This window comes from Dendrobates tinctorius, unplaced genomic scaffold (genome assembly GCF_039654945.1).
Source record: "Dendrobates tinctorius isolate UK_male_01 unplaced genomic scaffold, ASM3965494v1 ptg000075l, whole genome shotgun sequence".
Taxonomy (NCBI): Eukaryota; Metazoa; Chordata; class Amphibia; order Anura; family Dendrobatidae; genus Dendrobates; species Dendrobates tinctorius.
In genome coordinates, this window is record NW_027361743.1 from 43,751,389 (window position 1) to 43,768,866 (window position 17,478).

Genomic DNA, 17,478 nt, shown 5'->3' on the forward strand with positions numbered 1-17,478 from the left:
GTTGCGTTTTGCACAGACGGCGGGCTCGTCAAAATGACGCATCCGCATACACCCGCATGTCCTGCGTAACCAATGTTAAAGATAGGTAAGCAGGACGCATGCAGAAGTATGTGAAAGTAGGCAAGGCTTAACGGAGGAAGTACGCAGCCCTCTGCAGAGCCCCAGCCTTAATTGGTTGCCTAGTGCTGCATCAATGGTCACTTAAGAGACCTAGCAATGGAGTTGAAAGTCACTATGGGCCTGCAACCGGGGCCAAACAGATCACCTTTGGTGCTTTGAAAAGAAGAAACATTACGGAAAAACATCACCCAACAAACCAATATGTATATTCACTATGCAGTATCTTATGTGACATTGTATAAGTTACCTGTACATATATGTCTATCCATATCCAGATAGTATCCGCGGTTGTTCTTACCTGTAATCCTTCTCTAGAACACAGGACCACTTCACATCATAGTCTTTTGAAATTTACAAAAAGGATTGGCCAAATGTACAATTTGGCCTGGGATGTGGGATTCTTGTGCGCACACAGCCATTCTCTACAGATTCTCACCTTTTTGGCATCAAAATAGCCACAGTTGAGAAATTATAACGAAGATTTAAACTGACCCATCACCCCAGAGCTGAAAAGTGACCCTGCACATGTAGCGTCACCCTACCTGGTGCCCTTTATTTTCCTCCGGGCCCCGGCTGCCTCCTCTGCTCAGATCGGCGTCCCACAGTGTCATCGGGAGTACAACAGTAAGTCTAAACCATGCCTCTCCTGCCTTACTATGTCCGTCCACAGAAGATCCTGGGAGATCCGAACCATGCGCACAACCCAGCGCGTTCGTATCAGAGGACTGGCGTTGTGTCTATATGTCAGCTGTGTTATAGAGAAGACAGGGTTTAAAAGCTTTAACAGTTTGCACAACATTGCGTCTATTTTGAAGGTGTAGATCGAGTTTGACTGAAGGATAAATCATTATATATACAATACTATCAAATACCATATTCATTATTATATGATGCTAGGTATCAATACTGTCTATTATATGCAATTAGTAAATCAATTAGTAAATTATTAATCCTAGTAATTATATAATTATATTAACTAATATTTTATTACATTAGTTCTAGTATGGATTTTAAAATATATATACGGTAACTTTGCATACATTCAGTATATGAGGAAAGTGAGTTGTATATAAGGTGAATGAGCACTTAAAGAACTGCAAAGAAAAAGTGAAAAAATAACTGAAAAGAATAAAATAAACTATGTGCAAATCAAGAAGTCTAAGAGTGAAATATATATTTTCATCAATGAAATCGGTAAGTATGTGAGAAAAAACTGATCAATTGTGTCTGTACTACAATAAAATATGAATTCTCAAAAACTGTGTAAAGTAATATTTTAAAAAAAGATGTGTATCAATGTTGAATTATATAGTATGATGTTTACCATATCGTAAAGAAGACAGGTAAATATATAAGAAAGAGGATAAACACAATATGTACAATTGTGTGAAAAAGTTTTCGCCCCCTTCCTGTCACACTTAAATGTTTCAGATCACCAAACAAATTAAAACACTAGACAAAGATAACACAAGTTAACACAAAATGCATCTTTTTAAATTAAGGTACCATATATACCAGGGTTCCCCAACTCCAGTCCTCAAGGCCCACTAACAGATCATGTTTTCAGGATTTCCTTAGCATTGCTCAGGTGATAATTGCATCACCTGCACAATACAAAGGAAATCCTGAAAACATGATCTGTTGGTGAGCCTTGAGGACTGGAGTTGGGAACCCTGCCATATACAGTATACTGGGTATAAGCCGAGACCCCCTAATTTTGCCACCAAAACTGGGAAAACGTATTGACTCGAGTATAATCCGAAGGTGGTGCTGCACAAGGGTTAATGGTGGTCCAAGAAGATGCTCCATAGATAAATACCCCCCCATAAAATGCTGCACAAGGGTTAATGTTGGCCCTATAAGTTGCTCCATAGATAAATACCCCCCATATATTGTTGCACAAGGGTTAATGGTGGGCCAAGAAGATGCTCCATAGATAAATACGGCCCATATAAAAAAAAATGACATACTCACCTGTCGCTGGGGGCCAGGTGCCAGTGTCCTGAGCAGGTGGGGACACTGGCGCGCTATGTGGGCCAGGTGCCGGTGTACCGCTGGCTCATGCCCCCGGCACTGGCAATATTCACCTGTCCCCATTCCATCGCCGCTCTGTCTCAAGGGTCCTGTGCAGTGACATTCAGCAGAGGGTGCACACTGACTATGTCATCGTGCCCTCTGACCTGAATGTCAGAGGATGTAGAGGACAAAGCAGCAGTGGAATGGGACAGATGAATATAGCACTGCTCCCTGTCCTCCCCCCGTCATACTCACCCCCACCTAGCGCACAGTCTCTGCAGCCCCTGCTTCCTCCATGGTCTCGGCGCGGCAGCTCTTCCAGGTTTCAGCGGTCACATGGTAATGCTCATTAAAGTCATGAATATGCACATATTCATGACTTTAATGAGCGGTACCACATGACCGCTGAACGCAGGAAGAGCTGGGGCACCGAGACCATGAAAGAAGCAGGGGGCTGCAGGGACCGTGCCAGGAGGGTGTGTCTATGATCTCTGACACCCCCTCCCCCGCCGACACCTGGTATATGACTCAAGTATAAGCCAAGAGGGGGACTTTCAGCCCCCAAAAATGGGCCGAAAATCTTGGCTTATACTCGAGTATATACAGTATTTATTATTAAGGGAAAAAGAAATCCAAACCTACAAGTCCCTGTGTGAGAAAGTGATTGCCCCCATCACGTTTAAAACATAAATTAACTGTGGTTGCTCACATCTCTGGGAAGCTGAGTTCAAATTCCCTAGCCAGAAGCAGACCTGATTACTGCCGCATATGTTCTCAATCAAGAAATCACTTAAATAGGACCTGCCTGACAAAGTGAAGTAGACCAAGAGAACCTCAAAAGCTAGACATGCAGCGGTCGAAAGAAATTCTGCAACAAATGAGAAACAAAGTAATTGAGATCTATCAGTCTGGAAAAGGTTATAAAGCCATTTCTAAAGCTTTGAAACTACAGTGAACCACAGTGAGAGCCATTATCCTTAAATGGCAAAAACATGTAACAGTGGTGAACCTTCCCAGAAGTGGCCACGCGACCCCAAGAGCGCAGCGATGACTCATCCAAGAGGTCATAAAAGACCCCACAACAACAGCCAAAGAACTGCAGGCCTCACTTGCCTCAGTTAAGGTCAGTGTTCATGACTCCACCATAAAAAAAGAGACTGGGCAAAAATGGCCTGCATGGCAGGGTTCCAAGACAAAAACCACTGCTGAACAATACGAACTTAAAGACTCATCTCAGCTTTGCCAGAAAACATCTTGATAATCCCTAAGACTTTTGGGACAATACTCTGTGGACTGACGAGACAAAAGATGAACTTTGTGGAAGGTGTATGTCCCATTACATCTGGCGTAAAAGTAACACGACATTTCAGAAAAGTATTCTGCTGTCTATCAAAAAATCCTGAAGAAGAATGTCTGGCCATCTGGTATTGATCTCAAGCTGAAGCGCACTTGGATTATGCAGCAGGACAATTATCCAAAACACACCAGCAAGTCCACCTCTGAATGGCTTAAGGAAAACAAAATTAAGACTTTGGGGTGGCCTAGTCAATGTCCTGACCTTAATCCGATTGAGATGCTGTAGGATGAACTTAAAAAGGTGGTTCATAGTCGGGAACCCTCCAATATGGCTGAATTACAACAATTCTGCAAAGATAAGTTGGCCAAAATTCCTCCAGAGTGTTGTAAAAGATTCATTGCCAGTTATCGCCCATGCTTGATTGCAGTTGTTGCTGCTAAGGGTGGCCTAACCAGTTATTAGATTTAGGGGGCAATCACTTTTTCACACAGGGCCCTGTAGGTTTGGATTTCTTTTTCCTTTAATAATGAAGACCTTCATTTAAAAACTGCATTTTGTGTTACTTGTGTCATCTTTGTCTAATATTTAAATGTTTGGTGATCTGAAATATTTACGCGTGACAAATATGCAAAAGAATAGGAAATCAGGAAGGTGGCGAAAACATTTTCACACAACTGTATATATTTACTTGATGGAATTAAGTGAATATACCCAAATAATTTTATCTATATGAATATGTTAATCAAGATGATAAAAAATTTGATTAAAAAGTACTACATCGATCCAATAGAGGGTGCCTACAATGGCTACCTGTGAATAATACTGGTCTCTCTAGTCCTGTAAATTTGTCCATCAGGGAAATAGGATGTGTATCCCACCGTATAACCAATAGGGCATAGATAACACAAGTTCTTCAAATTCTAGATGTTGCCCAGGGATAAGGTGTAAATCACACTGCATCATCAATAGGATGTAAATCACAACAGGTGTTCAGGCTCCAAATGGGTGTTCACCTTAAGAATGTTGCCAAATCTTCACCCTAGGGATATTTATCCCAGACAGATTCCGTCTGAACAGATAGGATGTAGATTTGGACGGAAAGGATGTGAATAACACCGGATGTTCAAGCTCTGGGTGTTACCCTGTCTCTTAGCAGGTTGTCAAATCTTCACCTTAGGGGTATCAATCCCAGACAGATGCTCTCCAGACAGCTCCTACGTCGCTTCATCCAATTCATGAATTCGCTCCAGGGAGTAGATGATTGACAACTAGAAGTTATAATAAAGACATTATACATTAAACACGGTGCAACAAACAAAAGATCCTAACCCCTAAAAAAGTAAACTTATCCACAAATCATAAGAGACCCAAATCCAAAGTTCTCATTAAGGCCAAAGGGAACAATTGTATTTAGCCTATAAATCCACTGGTTTTCTACCTGAGATAGAGACATAAATAAGTCCCCCCTCCTTCAACCCAACGGTTCCTGATTAAAGGCTTTTATTTTCAACAAGCTTGCATTTGACTTACGGTATTGCTTAAAATGTTTCCGCAGTGTTTTTAACTGTCCATCATCTTCCTGAGTCTTGGATTTATCGATGTCTTGTATATGACCCCTCATTATGATTTGTAGTTCACAGGTTGTCATACCTATATAAGTTTTGGCAGAAGGTCATCCACAGAAATAAATCACTCCTTTTTAGGAGCATGTAAGAAATGTTTTGATCGTGAACGATTTTGTCTTATCAAAGTTATGAAAATTTTTGCTCTCGACTAGATTCATGCAGGCTTTACACTATCTGCAGGGGCAAAAACCTTGGATGGAGCTAGTAAAAGAATCCTGTTTGTTCTTACTTGCTTGATAATGGCTCAGGACCAGTAGATCTTTAAGATTTTTGTATCTTTTCGCTGTTATACATGGTTTTACAGGAAGCGTTTTACATAGAATAGGATCCGTTTTGTGAATATTTCAATGTTTCTGGACGATATATGTGAATTTGGACTACTGGTTGTCAAAAGGAGTAATAAACCATATCTGATTGCATTTGTGGTGTTATTTTTTGCATTGATGTATGACAGATGGTTTCTGTACGTGTTTACAGCTCTATTATATTAAAGTCAGATCTTACTATGTCTATAGCCACTTTTTCTGAATCTACAGGGTGGGCCATTTATATGGATACACCTAAAAAAAATGGGAATGGTTGGTGATATCAACTTCCTGTTTGTGGCACATTAGTATATGGGAGGGGGGAAACTTTTCAAGATCGGTGGTGACCATGGTGGCCATTTTGGATCCAACTTTATTTTTTCCAATGGGAAGAGGGTCATGTGCACATCAAACTTATTGAGAATTTCACAAGAAAAACAATGGTGTGCTTGGTTTTAACGTAACTTTATTCTTTCACGAGTTATTTACAAGTTTATGACCACTTATAAAATGTTTTCAAAGTGTGCCCATAGTGTTGGATTGTTAATGCAACTCTCTTCTCCCACTCTTTGACACACTGATAGCAACACCGCAGAAGAAATGCTAGTCTAAGGGGGTCAGATTCCTTGTAGGAATGCTCGGACCTGACACCCATAATGTGGTGGTGCACCATCTTGCTGGAAAACCTCAGGGAACGTGCCATCTTCAGTGCATATAGAGGGAAACACATCATCATGTAGCAATTTCAGATATCCAGGGGCATTGAGGTTTCCATTGATGAAGAATGGCCCCACTATCTTTGTACCCCATATACCACACCATACTATCAATTATGGGTGTCAGGTCCGAGCATTCCTACATAAAGTTTCCTGGAAAGTGGATTGGTTGTCGTGGGCCAGTTGAATGGCCACCAAGGTCTCCCGATCTGACCCCCTTAGACTTTTATCTTTGGGGTCATCTGAAGGCAATTGTCTATGCTCTGAAGATACGAGATGTGCAGCATCTGAAACAACGGATACTGGAACCCTGTGCTAGCATTTCTTCTGCGGTGTTGCTATCAGTGTGTCAACAGTGGGAGAAAAGGGTTGCTTTGACAATCCAACACAATGGGCAGCACTTTGAGCACATTTTATAAGTGTTCATAAACTTGTAAATAACTCATGAAATAATGTTACGTTAAAACCAAGCACACCATTGTTTTTCTTGCGAAATTCTCAATTCCCTGTAGAATATAAATCTGTGGCTTGTTCTTGCCATCTGTGGAGCAAATTCTTTTTGCCTTCAGGTATCGGCCAACAGGAATTTCATGAATAGTTGAAGGAAGGTGTGCTGTTATGGTACCGTCTGTTGATAATATAAATATTTCTTGATATAAATATTGAAGTAAGAAAACTCAATCTCAATCCACTAGTGTGAGCCAGATATTCTAAAAAATAAATTAGAGTAGGAAGGGGCACAAGATGCCCCCATCGCAGTGCCTTGTAGTTGATGATTGACATATTTCTGTAGCAAAGGTATATATATATAAATATATATATACACATACATACACACTGCTCTTTATACATTGATAATCTTTTTTATGAGTGTACTGATACAAATATCCATAGTACAAACATCCATAGATTCCTACCTCTTCCTGACCATCTATTTAAAAGGAGTTTCCTCTATCCTCTATGGACAATCCCTACTTGTTTAAAGGTACCTTATAGGGATAACCAACAGTAAGCTGTAATTTGTAGGAAAACATTGCAAAACGTGTTCAATTCCACTGCAGACAAAAATAAGCTGTGCAATGCAGAATAGGACTGGTCCTTCAGCACATGGGATACTCTATGGGGTTCTCTGCCTAAAAGATGAGGATTCTGAACAGAGAACCCCCATCTGTTAGCTCCGAATTCACTAATAGGATGCATAAAAATATGTTTTCTAACTTAGATTCCAATTTATTACTGCTCCTGTTCCCCAAGCCTTTATTGTATTCATATATAATGAGGAAGAGAAGACCAATGATTGAAATTCACAGATTTTAAAGTTTCCCAGATGTTTGTTCTAATGGAATAATATTCATCTACTGAGACACATATCATGGCTTCCTGGAGGAAGATGAATAATAAAGTGATTGATGAATTTACTGGATAAGTCTGGCAGGTAACGTAGTGGGTGAGGGTCCATCACAAAACTCACAGCATTTATTCAGCATTTTAAATATTTATAATAATGTTAGATGCTCAGCTCATCGTAAGGCAATTGTCTGGTAGATGGTTAAGCCAAAAATCACTGAGGCTGAATGTAGAGGCTTGGCGGCTTTCCACCTTTTAATTGAGGTTGGACCTAGTTGATGTTTGAATATTAAAGAACATAAGAGCTATACAGGAAAAACCTTTTAATTCAGCGATACAAGTTTATGCTATACTGGAGAAAATCTATAATATTAAACTTTATCCAGTGCAGAACACATTGGCCCCTGATTCATCTTAGTCTTTGTGCCTTTTTATGTAGTAAAAATGGTTCTTTGGTCACTTTCATGTTTGCACCTTATTCATTATTTAGCATTCACATCAAAGTTTTTATCCTCTTAATATATGGCAGTCATCAAATTATATGCAGTGCCTTGCGAAAGTATTCAGCCCCCTGGAACTTTTCAACCTTTTCCCACATATCATGCTTCAAACATAAAGATACCAAATGTAAATTTTTGGTGAAGAATCAACAAGTGGAACACAATTGTGAAGTTGAACAAAATTTATTGCTTATTTTAAATTTTTGTGGAAATTCAAAAACTGAAAAGTGGGGCGTGCAATATTATTCGGCCTCTTTACTTTCAGTGCAGCAAACTCATCCAGAAGTTCATTTTGGATCTCTGAATGATCCAATGTTGTCCTAAATGAGTAATGATGATAAATATAATCCACCTGTGTGTAATCAACTCAAATTGTACCAATAAACGTCATCTCGTCCCGCAAAAAAAAAGCCCTCATATGACTCTGTAGGCCGAAATATGGAAAATTATAACTATCAAAATATGGCAATGCAGATATTTGTTTTTGCAATAAAAAGCGCTTTTTAGTGTGTGACAGCAGCCACACATTAACAATATAAATGTAATTGCACCGTCCTGAAGAATAATGTTGTCTAGTCACTTATGCCGCGGAACTGCGTGAAAAATAAAACCAATTCTTCACCTACTGTTGATTTTGTTACCACGGCTGGTCAGGAGACAAATCTCCAGGAGTGGACCCTCTGGACCGTGGCACCGAGGGGCCCCGGGCGAGCTGCCAGGTGGAGCCGACCCCTATACAGGGATCGTTAGGAGCAGGCCCAGTGGTTCGGGTACCACGATAGCCGGTACCGAGAGGGGCGACTCAGGACGGACTGGAGTAGGAGTGCGGGACTGAAGCGTAGACAACAGAGCGGGATCACTGGAGACTGGACTGGAGTAGGACTGCAGGACTGGAGCATAGACAACAGGACGGAGCAGGAACACGGGAGGCAGGACTGGAGTAGGACTGTAGGACTGGAGTGTGGATAGCAGGATGGAGCAGGAACACCGGAGGCAGGACTGGAGTAGGACTGAAGGACTGGAGTGTGGATAACAGGATGAAGCAGGACCACCGGAGGCAGGACTGGAGTGTACACGGAGCACCGGACTGCGGGGCTACTGCAGGGACCACAGAAGACAGGACTGCGAGACTGCAGAGAGCACACGAGGAAGCAGGGCCCAGTGTGCTAGCAAACACAATGATCAGGTGCCTCCCTCAGGGGGGAACGGCCTGATATGGCCGTCAGGTCTGCCATTGGTCCGTAGGTGCTTCCAGGTCAGGGCATTGCCGGAGCACAAGTAACAGGAGGGAGGCACAGCCGCGGCCTATGGCACATGCGCATTGCATGCAGAGACCCTGTCGGCCGCGAGCCTGTCAGAAGGGACCGCCGTGGCAGTCGGGCGGTGGGGGGCTGCGGCGTGGGAGCGGAGGCCGGGTATGTGTGCGGAGTCGGCGTGACAAATTTTTTCATTCTGCCTCCCAATGATCGCAGTAAAGCTCAGCTCACATTCATCCTGCGCCAATGTTTTGTGCACTTCTGAAAAAAAAGGATAATGCTGAACAGAGGCCAGACAGAGTCTAAATTAACTCTGCTGCATTATAGTGAATGGATTCCTCGAGAGTTTCATCTGAATCACGTCACTCAGAGAATTAGATGGAAAACCCAAAGTAAGTGTTCAGCGTAGAGTAGAGCGCAAGATAAATGTAATCTCAAACATTATGTAAAATGTTCCAAATAAAAGCTTCAACTCAATCCACAAAATTAGCAAGTTGCCACTCAGGTCCATCATCTGTTAACGGAAAATTAGGAGGGTCCCACATTACTGTTCGTACAAAGGCTCTGAAAAATTGAAATGGCTTCTCGCCCCCCCAATAGATATTCAACAAATTCTGCGCTCCCAAATCCAAATGACCCCTCTCTTCTGAGCCCCACAGTATGCTTAAACTACACTTAGCGTCCACACGTTTGGCATTTCTGTAGCGATGAGAGCCTGCCTAATTTATGGGTGCATGTCCCCAGAAGCATGTATTGGTCATTACAATGGCAGTTTGCAATTTTCACTCAGCAACATTCATAGATGCTTGTTTCTGGAAAACACCCATGGATTCAATATCATCACTACACCTGTAGATAAATTCACAAAGGGCTATAATTTCCAAAATGGGGTCACTTGAGGGGGTATTCTGCTCTTCTAGCACTTAGGGCCTCTGTATATGAAGCCCGCAAACTATTCTATGAAAATCTGCGCTCCAGGAGCCAAATCTCCTCCCTGGTCCAACCGTATGGCTAAACATTACTCCAAACGCGACAAGACACTGGCAGAGCATTTCATCAAAGTTTGTGTTCCAAAACGTCACTCCTGCCTATCTGAGCCTTGCTGTGAGCCCAAACAGTAGTTTCCCCATATATATGATATCTGAGTCCTAAGTAGAAATTGCACAACAAATTTTGGGTTCCCTTTTTCTCTATTACCCTTGTGAAAATAAAAAATTTGGGTCTAAAAGAACATTTTGGTGGGAAAATTTGATTTTTTTTAATTTTCATGGCTCTTTCTGTGAAACACCTGGGAGTTCAAGTTGCTTACCACACATCTGGATGCATTCCTTGAGGGGTATAGTTTCCAAAATGGGAGTCTCTACTGTTTAGGCACATCAGGAGTTATTCATATGCGACATGGCGCCCACTAATTATTCCAGCAAATTTTGCATTCAAAAAGTCAAATGGCGCTCCTTCACTTCGAACTCTGTGGTGCGCACAAACAGCAGTTTCCCCCCACATATAGCATATCAGCGTACTCAGGAGAAATTGCACGATTGTGTGGTGCACTTTACAGTTACCCTTGTGAAAATAAAAAAATTGGGGCTAAAAGAACATTTTGGTGGGAAAATGTGATTTTTTATTTTCACGGCTCTACATTATACACTTCAGTGAAGCCCCCAGAGGTTCAAGGTGCTTACCACACATTTAGATAGGTTCCTTGAGGGTCTAGTTCCCATAATAGGGTCACTTGTGGAGGGTTTCCACTGTTCAGGCACATTAAGGCATGTCGAAATGCGACATGGTGCCCGCTAATGATTGCAGCAAATTTTACAATCAAAAAGTCAAATGGTGCTCCTTCCCTTACAAGCCCTGCCATGCATCCAAACAGTAGTTTTCCCCCACATATGGGGTATCGGTGTCCTCAGGGTAAATTGTACAACAAATTTTGGGGCTCATTTTCTAATGTTACCCTTGTGTCACTTTTGGGTATTTTCTGTCATATAAACCCATCAAAGTCACATCTAATGTGATGTGGTCCCTACAAAAATGGTTTTGCAAACTTGGTTGTAAAAATGGTTTTGTAAACTTGGTTGTAAAAATGAGAAATCGCTGGTCAACTTTTAACCCTTCTAACTTCCTAACAAAAATAAAAAAATTATGTTTCAAAAATTGTGCTGATGTAAATTAGACATGTGCGAAATGTTATTTATTAATTATTTTGTGACATAACTCTCTGATGTATTGGTAAATTTTCACATTTTTTGCCTAATTTCCAATTTTGTCACAAATGAATGCAATTCATATCAAATTTTACCACTATCATGAAGTACAATATGCCACAAGAAAACATTCTCAGAATCAGTGGGATACGTTGAAGTGTTCCAGAGTTGTTACCTCATAAAGTGTCATTGGTCAGAATTGTAAAACTTGGCTTGGTCACAAAGGTGAAAACAGGCTTGGGGGGAGAAGGGGCTAATATTTTTTTAAAATGAACTTATTTTTTTTGGTAGAGGGGGACCGGGATCTAGATGTCACTATTAGGAGAGGCTCTGGATGTGGCTTGTGATTGTCTCTCAGAGCTGAATGTGTCTCTCAGGTTAAGAACGTTATAGAATACATTCCTAGTACATAGCAAAAATGACAATCTCTTATGAAGCCCAGCAACAAAAATGGTGGCGGAATACCAAGATGGTTGGGAAGAGGGTCTTCAATAGGCCTCTGGCTGCTATACTAACCCATCGAATGTGATCATGTGCTCACATCGGAGCCATTCAAATGCCGCTGTCAGATATTGGAGTAGTGATTGGAGTAGCTCTGGTTGATGTTGTCAGAGGGGGCTGTCGGCAGCATAATGCAGCCTGCAGCTTGAGGAGCAGGCTCCGTTCCTGAGCAAGCTCCATACACTTGCACCCGTATAGTTCCTGTAACCCATTTCAGTGTCTGTTCTGCTAGACATACTGCATTTGACAACAGGTAGTGGACGGTATGTTACACAGAAGGGAGACAACCAGTCACCAGCAATATGGAGTCATTTTTCAGAGGTGACAACATAATTTTGAAATCAAGTTTTCTGCCGATGTCTTATCTCCCACAGCCAAAATGCAGAACATGAAACAGCAGAACATGATATTTTTTTCTCCCCCTAATGATCTGGCAAATCACCTTGACTTTACCAAGCCATAGATGTTATATTAGCTGGAACCTATTGTTATTACTATAAATATAAGGCTCAGCACCACATTTTTAGATCAAGTTGATTAGTATCTTACATTTTGTTTGTCTGGGCGATAATATTAAACTTTGATTACGTAAAAGTGAAATCTTGAGCCAATTCAAATGTTATTTTTCCCTACAGGCGAGTCTTTCATAAAGTAAATAATCATCAATTGCACGTCACAATGAAATCGATTAGGACAAAATCTACTGTTATTATGTAAATTTTTTTATTTAAAAAAAAAAAAAAATTAACATACGTAACAAGGAAATAAAAACGAAAGTAAAATTACATTGCATGCATAGTTGGATGTAGATGGCCTTAGAGTTAAAGGCTATGTACCACGTATGCAGAAAAAAAAAGGACTCCATTCCAGGAAAAACGCGCTGTTTTTTTTCACTTTTTTTGCATTTTTTACAGGAGCATCCACATGCTCATAGACTATAGTTGGAAATGCGTTTTTTTCCCGCAAAATTAATGAACATGCTGCGTTTTTTTCGCGGAAAAAAACACATCATGTGCACAAAAATTGCGGAATTCGTTAAAAAGAATGGGATGCTTCTTGTATGCGTTTTTGAAGCGTTTTTGCCAGGAAAAACGCTTACGTGGGTACACAGCCTAAGGGTATTTAAAAGGATTGTCCACTACATTAAAGGGAACCTATTTAGAAACGGGGAACCATAGGAGTGCTTTTTTTAAAAATCATAAAAAAAATCTTTTTAACACATATGAATAAAAAGTGCAAATAAAGACACCAAAATGGTGGCACTCAGCACTGTGTACAAAAGTGATTCCACATTACAGTGTATATTTATATTCCACTGGGACAAGGGTGATGAAACGATCCGTTTTATTTTGGTGTTCCATCACGAATGGGACAACATGAGGGCCATTTTAACAAGACATTGCCTCATATTGAGTGCCGAACCCTCCCTGGGACCGTATCTGGCTGACCGTCCACTTATGACCCCACGTAGGTCGAAAAACCTTAAAGACCTCTTGATCAGAAGTCATTACATTGCACCAACTAGTAATCCTTTTGAATCAAGGGGACCCTTGAAGGACTGCAATACCTTCGGCCACTGTCTTGACTGCGTCAATGTCCTCAGCAGCACCTCCTTTCACCCTGCTGATGGTAAGAAGCATTTTCAAATTAGGGAATATATCTCTTGCAATAGCATGAATGTTATATACTATGCAACTTGCAGATGCCCACTGATTTATGTGGGGCTTACTTCGAAGGAATTAAGAGTGAGAGTGAGGGAGCATGTGCAGAACATTGGCACGGCCAGGAAGGTGGACGACCTATCAGCATTAAAGACTATAGACACTTTAGATCTGTCCATAATTGTGACCCTAAAGGGTTTATGGTAAGAGGGATTGACATAGTCCACACTGGCATAAGGGGGGGGGGAATATTAAACAACTCCTGGCCAGGCGCCAATTGAAATGGATTGTGATGTTGGGAACAGTAAAACCTGACAGTTTGATGAGTCCTTTTTTATGAAGAGATCATGGGAATGACCAAAAATTGTAACCCCCTCCAGCAGTGTCTTTTTAACTAGTATTTGTGTTATATGTTTTTAATATGGCTTGTATTCTATTTTCAGTCTCCAGCGGTTGTAATGGGTTTCCATAAGTCACATCCTTTGACCACTATGCCATTCCATAATGTAAGACAAAGATTATTTGACATCGATAAGATTATGAAGATCCATTGCCTGAATTGGTCATGTGGATATAAGGAGAAAATAAACAGTGGGGATGAAATTACAATGGATGATTATAATGCTGACGGACCTCACTGGAGTGAGAATTGATATCTTATTCAATCCACAACATAGTGGCATTATAAGTTGATGATTCAGTCTCGTATGCTGTTCGGGTTGTAGTGTGCATGCGCCCGCTTGTCTCTTGTTTCTGCCCCGCGTCATCTGGCAACACGGCGTCCTGGGCGCTTGACTGGGAGCTATGGCAACTGCTTTGCTCCTGCACACCGGGAGGCCTGACCGGGTCACGTGGGTGCAATGCGGCCGGACGCATGCGCCGTACCAATACAATCAATCAGCGGCCGGTCACGTGATATACATGTGACTGGTTACTATGGATACAAAAATATCCTGCAGGGGACCAATATAACACTTCCCCTTGAGAAAGTATGGCGAAATAGTGGCGAAATGCGCGTTGGGGTTAATCCAGTGTTGTGTGCCTCAGTACATGGTAAGATGATCCCTGTTCAAATTCAATGTATGCTTATATGATGACTTTATATGACAATGTGGTGTGTCTTTCTGGGGCTTGAACCAGTAACCAGGTCATCTGAGCTATATGAACCTATACAACAGAATTACTTGTAAAAGATTACAGAAAATTGAAAAAAAATCACTGAAGATATGGTTTCACAGGAAAAGTGCCAAAACTGACGGAGTACATCTTGCCAGTGGAATATAAATATACCTTGTAATGTGGAATCCCTTTTGTACACAGTGGTGAGTGCCACCATTTTGGTGTCCTTATTTGCACTTTTTATTCATGTCATCTTGTATTGCCTTATGTGTTAATAAAGATATTCTGTATGATTTTTTAAAAAAGAAACACTCCTATGGTCCTCGTTTTTCTAAATATGTTAGCTTTGGAGTGGTTTGTTAGTAGCGAAGTGAATTTCACTTTGCCAACCATTCAATGAGTCTGGGTTTTTGTTTATTGATTAAAGCCATGACAATTGGAAAGACATACCTACACACTTGGGAATAAAATAGCAGATAGCCCAATTTGATCACATGGGGATGCTGGGGAGGGTGGATGCAGCACAAGTGGACCTGTCCAACTAAGTCATCTTCACAGGTTTTTTTTGAGGAGGTCGTCTAGTTTTCTCTGATATCTGGACACCCAACTTGTCCTCTTCTGTACTTCTGCAATCTTATTGGTTTAGTTCCCAGGATCAGGGAACATACATTTCCAGCACATAGTTGTAGACGGGTTAATGTTTCACTTTGGAACGACTCTGCTTTGTTGCCTTATGTGCAGCATCTTTCTTTTTACTTATTGTCTTTTGCTTAGTAGAAGCATTATACACACCTCTGAAAAACAGAAGAACAAACAGTAATACAATATCCAAATCATTAAGAGTAACTAAACTTTCATTATTATCTTTTTATTATTACTTTTCAGGAATTGCAAAGTGAATATTTTTGTAATATACTTCATTATCATATCTTGCCAAAATGACAAGTTATTTCTCCATTTTAAGCTACTTTCAACTGCTGCATTCAAACAATCTGTGTATGAGATGTTTCCTCTCTCAATAAGAGGGTGGTGAGAAGAGAGGCTCCAATATAGGAATTCCTTTACACAGACTGTTTAAATTATAGTGTTGAGATCTTTGCTGAACAGCAAATGAAAGCAGCTTCTAAAGGAGCCTGAACTGGGGAATGAAGCAACACTGCAGCAAAGTGTAGGGGGGGAGAACATAAAAGGTAATCAAGCACATCTGAAAAAATCATAACTACTATTTCTAGGAAAAAATTAACAAAAAAGTGTAATTACTATTTAAATATCATATGCTTTGTAATTTAGGGGTTTATTCTAGGCTAATTTTAGCTTTGGGAAGAAAAATAGGCATATTCAAGCTCCCAATGTCTGATTTTACCCACACCGTTTACTGAGCAGTGACACATCGCAACTTCAAGTATAGAAGCTGTATAATCTCAGAAGAAAATTAAAAGGGTAATCCTGATTTACAGAAGTGTAGTGCCAAACATAGAGACCTGATGTCCACACTTTACAGCAATGTTATCTCAATGACCAGCAGTTGGCTGCCATAGTTATGCGGCATGGATACACCATGTCCTAAATACATAAAGAACAAAGCTTTTCATGGGGTAGATTGTTTTTTAAATTATTTTTGTCACTGGAATAATTTTTAAGGTGGATCTGCCATTTTTAGTGACTTCAAAATAAGCCGTCATGTGCGTATATGGCTTTTGTCACCAATTTTCCTCTGCTTACTCCATCTCTAGCTAATAACTGCTTTGATGTCTCAAATACACAGCACTCATAGAAAAGAGGAGAAATTCTGCTCCCCTAGCTTTCTTTAGCATAGCAGCAGCAGCAAGGAGGACATTGCCCAGCAGTACTGAGAGGGTTAAAAGGAGGCGGTCACCAGTTTTTGAGTCTTTTAACAAATGCCAGGACTTTTATCTGCTGCCATTATGTATTCCACGAATCTTTACATCGTCTCCTGACTCCCCTTTGTATATTCAAACATGATCATTTGATTTGGTCCCGTGCAGTATTTAGATGAGGATAGTCCGCTCTGATGGGCGTCATCGCTGTGGCGTCTGTACCTCTTCTCTACGCCCAATAGCCGTCCATTGGTTCTGACTGATGTGGATGACATGTCCTGAGGGCAGAACAAAGGACATCATTGCGCAGGACCCGCAATAGGGCAGACAAATGTGCGCCTGTGCTGGCTGGTGATGATACTACGCGGGAGCGGGAATTTTTTGAGCTATGCAGATGATGTAGGATGCGTCATTCGCATCAGAGACAGAGGACGGCTACTGGGAGGAGGCACAGACGCCACAGCGAGTTTTACTAAAATTAAATACAATTATTTATCATGAACATTGTCCTACAGCTCAGAGTCATTTAAAGGGGATGTCCCCTAAATTAAAACACATTCTAAAAAAGCTCGGGTGGTGGGAAATAAAGAAAATTGATAAATATTCGCCTACTGGGTCAATACGGCTCCTCTGCCCTCCTCTTCTGACTTCTTCTTCCATCAGGGGGCATCACATCACCTCTGTAGCCAATCAGTGGTCGCTGATCGGCTACATCCTTGATATTATGTCCGAGCTGGAAAAAAGTTTTTACTTCTGCCTTCTGCAGCAGTTACATATTGTCGCCCACCAGAAGCCTGACGCTGGCAGAGGACATAGTACAGAGGAGCGGCACCGGTCTGGTAAGTCAGTATCAATTTACGTACAACCCCTTTAAATATGAAGACATCCCAACAGCCATCCATTTAGTATTCTGTGGTCAAAATATCAGAAGAATAGATTTAAGCCTTCGCGTCCTGCGGAGTGGTTGGCATGC

General features: G+C 41.1%; 1 protein-coding gene and 1 long non-coding RNA gene across 5 annotated transcripts in view; both read right to left on the bottom strand.

Annotated features, from left to right (window-relative positions):
• Window positions 1-4,698, bottom strand: part of LOC141096532 (uncharacterized) — an 84,151-nt gene extending 79,453 nt beyond the window's left edge. The window contains exons 1-2 of one of the 2 annotated variants that reach the window (XR_012233707.1): window positions 4,606-4,698; window positions 663-868 (exon numbers count right to left, since the gene is read on the bottom strand). This is a non-coding gene — a long non-coding RNA (uncharacterized lncRNA). Of the gene's footprint in view, window positions 1-662; window positions 869-4,446 lie in introns of both variants that reach the window. The other variant, XR_012233706.1, reaches the window with a different exon arrangement.
• Window positions 4,699-12,594: 7,896 nt separating this feature from the next.
• The window catches only part of CCDC169 (coiled-coil domain containing 169), a 131,494-nt gene continuing 126,610 nt past the window's right edge, over window positions 12,595-17,478 (bottom strand). For all 3 annotated transcript variants that reach the window (XM_073583226.1, XM_073583225.1, XM_073583227.1), the window contains exon 8: window positions 12,595-15,461. In XM_073583226.1, the coding sequence (XP_073439327.1) occupies window positions 15,362-15,461 (100 nt within the window). In that variant the 3' untranslated portion in view covers window positions 12,595-15,361. The remainder of the gene's footprint in view (window positions 15,462-17,478) is intronic.